This window comes from Lipotes vexillifer, unplaced genomic scaffold (assembly GCF_000442215.2).
Source record: "Lipotes vexillifer unplaced genomic scaffold, Lipotes_vexillifer_v1.1 scaffold1699, whole genome shotgun sequence".
NCBI lineage: Eukaryota > Metazoa > Chordata > Mammalia > Artiodactyla > Lipotidae > Lipotes > Lipotes vexillifer.
In genome coordinates this window covers 534,734-540,267 of record NW_006796961.1, presented here as the reverse complement: position 1 = coordinate 540,267, position 5,534 = coordinate 534,734, and the positions used below count along the sequence as shown (strand labels likewise).

The window sequence follows — 5,534 nt, the reverse complement described above, 5'->3', positions numbered from 1 at the left end:
AAAACAAATTGAAAAAAAAAATGTGCAAGAAAAAAAAGAGAAAAAAAAAAAGATTAAATTGCTTTCGTTTCTTTTCTGGCAACACGCCCCCTTTTCCTTTCTTTCCTCACTCCTGGTTCCCCAACCCCGAAGGTATAGCATCAGCCCCCGCCCCCAAGTCCTTTCCTTCAGGGAGGGTGTCAGGGAGACACAGGTCACAGGGAGGGGAGACACATGGGAGGACAGAGACCGAGAGAGACGAGGGGTGGGGGGGGGAGGGGGGTGTACAGGCAGGCAGGGGGACAGAGCCCTCAGATGGGAAGGGGCACCCTCAGTGCAGTGGGGACTGGGGAGGGGAGCCCCAGCTGGGAGGCAGCTCCGCTTAGGGGGGCACCAGGCAGGGATGGTGGGGGGTGGGTGAAGGAACCACTTAGATCCCCTTCAGCCCGGCCTGCTGCCCTCCTGCTAGAACCAGGGGCCCAGGGGAGGGGGTTCAGTGCCTCCTGGGGCCTGGTAGCCCCACGAGAGAGAACACACTGGACTCCTTCCCCTTCTGTGCTGGCCTTGCAAGACTCCAGCTGAGTTTCCCCAAACCCTCAGAACCCCAAACAAGCCAACACAGAGAGAGGGTGGCAGCATCAGACACAGAATGATGGAGAGGCAGACAGGCAGAGCCCCCTGGGCCTCAAAGAGCCCGGTGGGGGAGACAGAGGCAGAAAGGGAAGAGGCTGGGGTGGGGGGACATCACAGATGGGGCAGGACAGCAGGTGGGGCACAGACACGCTCCCACACTCCCCCGGGGCAAGCCCGAGGCTCAGTTTCTCTGCCCAGCTCCCCCCTGGGGGCCCAGGAGCCGGGAGCTCCCCAGCCCGCTGTTGGGATGAACGGGCGGCACCTGGGGGAGGAAGGGGGGCATGGTTAGGCTGTGCTCTGCTGCAAGGCAAATCCAGTGTTAGTCGGGCCTGTCCGGTATGTGTGTGTGGCAGGGAGCCCTGCACACCCACTGCTCCCTTCCCACGGTAGCCCCTGCACCCACTCCTGACCAGCACTGGGGTCACCCCAGCCTCTGAAGCCCAGGGCAAGATGGCTGCCCAGGCCGCGCCCCCTCCAGGCTCTGTGTCCCTGACCCCACAGGAACCTCTGACCAGGGCCTCGCTCTCCTGCCACCTCTCTGGAGGAGCAGTGTTTGGCTCCCTTCCCAGCGCCTCATCCAGGGCCTGGTATGCAGGAGGTGCTCAGAGAAACTCTGGGGGATAGGTGAGTGCCCGGCTTCCCTGTTCTGCGGCGTGGCTTCCATCACCCTTGTCACACCAGGCCTCTTCTTCTGGGACTGGGATTTAGCTCAGCCCCCCAAGACACATCCTTCATGTCTGTGACTATGAGTGCGTGTATGTGTGTGTGCCCCTGCCTCTCCCAGGGCTCAGGCTAGCTCTCTCCCATCAGACTGGGGGCTGCCCATCCCCTGACCCCTCCTGCTCTCTGAGGGTCATGCCCTCCCACCCACCCTTGGAGGTTTGGCTCCAGGAGGTCTCTAAGCCCCTCCCCTCCCCACACCCTCTAACTTTTTTCCTGCTCCTTTACCTGCACGGTATCTACTTGCTTTGGATGCCACTTGGATCAGTTTTTTTTTTCCCTGACCCCTCCTGCTCTCTGAGGGTCATGCCCTCCCACCCACCCTTGGAGGTTTGGCTCCAGGAGGTCTCTAAGCCCCTCCCCTCCCCACACCCTCTAACTTTTTTCCTGCTCCTTTACCTGCACGGTATCTACTTGCTTTGGATGCCACTTGGATCAGGGGATTTTTTTTTTTTTTTTTCCCCTGCCCTTTATCTTACCTGCCTCAGGAGGAATTGGGTTTGTCATCTGATGTTAGTTTTATTTTTCATTACCGATAGCAATTATAATAATTGGTAAAAATCATGATGAGGAGTCACAAGAAAAGCAACAACTACCAAGTGCCCAGCGCTTAACTATGTGCCAGGAACCGTGCTAAGCACCTCTCGGGCAGCCTTTTGAGAAGCCTGTCTATAGAGGGGGAGAGAGGACCAGTGAAGTGAAGCAACACGGCTGAGGCTACCTGGCTATTCAAAGCAGGCACCGTTTCCTTCACACCTATGGCTGAGGGTGCACAAGGAGCTTTTACCCGCATTCTCTGTACTCCGGGCAACACCTCAGGGAAGGTGTTTGATTCCCCTCCCACCATTAAAGAGGAAGGTATAGGTTCAGCTGGATTGAAAGGGCACCCAAACCATTATTGAGCACATCCTGAACCAGGCTTGGGCCTGGGCGCTGGGCGGGGGTGAAGATGAGGCCTCTACCCTGGAGGAGTTTACATCCAGCACTCTGTCACCAGGAGCAGCCTCTGCGGCCAGCCCTGGGTTAGGCGCTTCGTACACATGATCTCCTGGACTTTCGCCTCCTTCTGCAGCAGCCCAGAGAAATTACATCATTTGCTCAAGTTTCAGAGCCAGAAAACCCAAGGGCCGGGGCCAAGCCTCGAACCCAGCCTGATTTCCCCACTGTGCTACGCTCCCCAACTCCTGCCCCCTTTCCCTGCTGCCCCAGCCATGGGGCTGGGCGGTGTCCCCAGTGCTGTGGGGAGGCTTCAAGGATCAGATGGGCGTCCCTCTCAGGCAGTGGCTGGAGGCCTTGGTCGCTGAAAGGAAAGGGTGAGGAGTAAAAGAAGGTTATGGAAGCACGTAAGCTGTCCCGTCTCCCCGAGCACGTCTGCAGTCACCTGCGAGGAGAAATCAAAGGTTGGGGTGGGGGGGAAGGCTGGGGCGGGAGGGGAGGGGGGGAGAGTCACAGGGCCTCCTGCGCCCCCGCCCCTACCCCCTCACACTCAGACACCCTGGTGGCCCTGCCTCCTCCCTCCTCTGCCCGGAGGTCCTACCTCCAGGTTGCCTACATGAAGCTGGGGGTGCAGGGGAGGGGATGGATGATGGGGGAAAGGGAGGGAAGAGTAAGGGCTGGAAAGAAGGGCCACGTTAAGGGTGGGGTGCTGAGGAGGAGAGACCCTGTCATTGTTTGCTCCCCTTGGCCAGGTGCAAGAATGGTAGGCCCCTGGCTCCCCAGATCACCTTTCTCAGGCTTCCTGGTGCCACCCTCAGTCCAACATGGTGGCACTTCCTTTGCAGACAGGAAGTACTACTGTGGTAACGGGCAAACAAACCAAGAGTTAGGAATCCGTGGAAGATGCCCCTAGCCCTTCACACCTGATCTGCCACCAGGCCTCAGAGGGTGGTCTGCCTCTGTATGAGTACAGAGTCCAGCTTCCAGGACTGGGAAGGGGCAGGACTGGGGGCACGTGAGGGGTGAGGGGGACAAGAGAAAGGAAAGGGAACTCAGAGAAAGGGGGGTGAGAGGGAAGAGCAGGTGCGTAAGAGGGGGTCACGAAGGGAAGGGGTGAGAGGAGGGAGGCAGAGGAATTAGAGGGCAGCGAGGTCAAGGTCCAGGGAGAGGAGGAGATATAAGTGTGCCAAGTGGAGTACGTGGGTGTGGCCTTGGAGTGTATAAATAAGCCCAAGGGCATGTGAAGAAGCAGGGTGAGCAGGCCAGAGTAACAGGAGTTGGAGAAGGTGCCCAGTGGATGGGGACAGAGTCTGTGAGGGTGGGGGTGTGGGTGGGGCAGACACCAGTGTGGACAAGGGTGTCTGGGTGAAGAGAATGTGTGAGGCAGGGAGCAGGCCCAGCTGTCCCCCGTGTGCCTGGCCCCGACTTGGCCCTGTGTGCGTGTGCGTGTGCGTGTGCGTGTGTGTGCGCGCTCAAGGTGTCTCCTCCTCACTCGCTTCTGGAAGGGGGAAGGGCCCGCGTCCGCATGAGGAACAAGATGACTCACTGTAGGGGACACAGTCGTACTGCACCTCCAGGTACTTGTAGGTCCCGGGACAGGGGTCGGGAAAGGCGTCGGAGCCAGCGACCACCACGCACTGGGTGCGGTTGTTACACCTGTGGAGGAGAGACGGGGAGCTGGCGAAAGACAGGCCTGGAACTGTGTGTGGGGGGGCGGCAGGGTCAGGAGAGGAATGGACAACCCCAAATTGGGAAGGAACTGTGGAGACCACGCCAGGGACCTTGTGTGGGCATTGTTTTCTGTTTCCTGCCTGCTCTCTCCTACCAGATAGGATTCTTCTATTTTTAAGCCCTGGCACGGCATGAAGCTCAGGGCTGGGCCAGAGCGGTGGCCCCATAAACCGCTTCCCCAGCCACGCTTCATCACTTTCATCCTGAGTGTCACCAGTGCCATCATGTCCTTTGGGTTTTTTTCTTCCTATATTGACCATAAAGCCCCTCCTTTGTTCACAGAAGAGTAAGATGTGAAGCCAAACACGCAAGGCGGTGTCTTTGCAAAGATGCTATTAATGAAATGCTCACAGTGTTTGCCTGTGTCCACCTCAGACCATGTCTTGACATGTCCTACCGCTGCTGTGAGGCTCTGCAGTCAGGACAGGGGCAGAGTCTTCACCTCATGCTGAAGCCATCCTTGGTTCCCCATGGGGAACACCCCCGAGTCCCTGTCAGCTTCTCGGGAGGCTGGCTACCATGTAACAGGAGGCCTACTTAATGACAACAAAAGATGTTTCTTGCTGTCTGTTCCCACGGTCAAGGTCTCCGTTTCCCTGGAGCAGGCCGAGTCTTGGCTGGGCAGAACAGTGACTTGACTGTGGGAGTGTCAAAGTGGTTTGTGGGGGCTTCCTGACAGGTACAGGGCAGAGGGGGCTCCTGTGTCTTCCCTTCAATCCTGCCCTTAACCAGTGAGTGCTTAACTAATGAGGATCTGCTTATACCCACCCACCTCAACCCTCTTCTTTAAAAACATAACACTGACCTCATAAGGTTAAACAGAGACTTAGTTACCTATGACCCAAAGAACCAGTTATATTCCCCAAAGTGCTTTCATCTGCTGTAACACCGCAGGTGTATTCCTGTACAAATTCTTGTATACGAACGTTCATAGCAGCATCATTTACACAATCACCAAAAGGTGGAGACAATCCATCGACAAATGAGTGGGTAAACAAAACATGGTACATCCATACAATAGAATATTATTCAGCCATAAAAAGGAAGGAAGCTCTAATACACACTACAATGTGGACGAGCCTTGAAACCATCTTTCACGCTCAGTGAAAGACGCCAGCCACAGAAGCCACGTGTTTTACGGTTCTATTTATGTGAAATGTCCAAAACAGGCAAATTCAGAGACGGAAAGTAGATTAGGGTTGCCAGGAACTCGCGGGAGGGCGGGGAATGGGGAGTGACTGCTAAGGGCGACGGAGTTTCCTTTTGAGGTGATGAAAATGTTCTGGAACTAGACAGAGGCACAGGTTGCACAATATTGTGAATGTAATTAATGCCACTGAATTGTTCACTTTAAAATGGTGAATTTTATCTTATGTGGATTTCACCTCCATCAAAGATGAAAACAAAAAGAAAAACACAAAAGCGCTGGCCTTCCAGCTGGAGACTGCATGTCCCAGCCTCCCGTGCAGCTGGAAGTGCCCGTGACTGAGTTCTGGCCCAGGAGGTGGGAGTGGGGGTGAGGGGAGGACTGGGGG

The 5,534-nt window shown here is 56.2% G+C and overlaps 1 protein-coding gene across 3 annotated transcripts in view; it reads right to left on the bottom strand.

Moving 5' to 3' along the window:
* The window catches only part of ADGRL1 (adhesion G protein-coupled receptor L1), a 45,038-nt gene that overhangs the window by 15,655 nt on the left and 23,849 nt on the right, over positions 1–5,534 (bottom strand). Inside the window, exons 4-5 of one of the 3 annotated variants that reach the window (XM_007469050.1) lie at positions 3,811–3,924; positions 3,057–3,070 (exon numbers count right to left, since the gene is read on the bottom strand). In XM_007469050.1, coding sequence (XP_007469112.1) covers positions 3,057–3,070; positions 3,811–3,924 — 128 coding nt within the window. Of the gene's footprint in view, positions 1–3,056; positions 3,071–3,802; positions 3,925–5,534 lie in introns of all 3 variants that reach the window. The other 2 variants (XM_007469051.1, XM_007469052.1) reach the window with 2 other exon arrangements.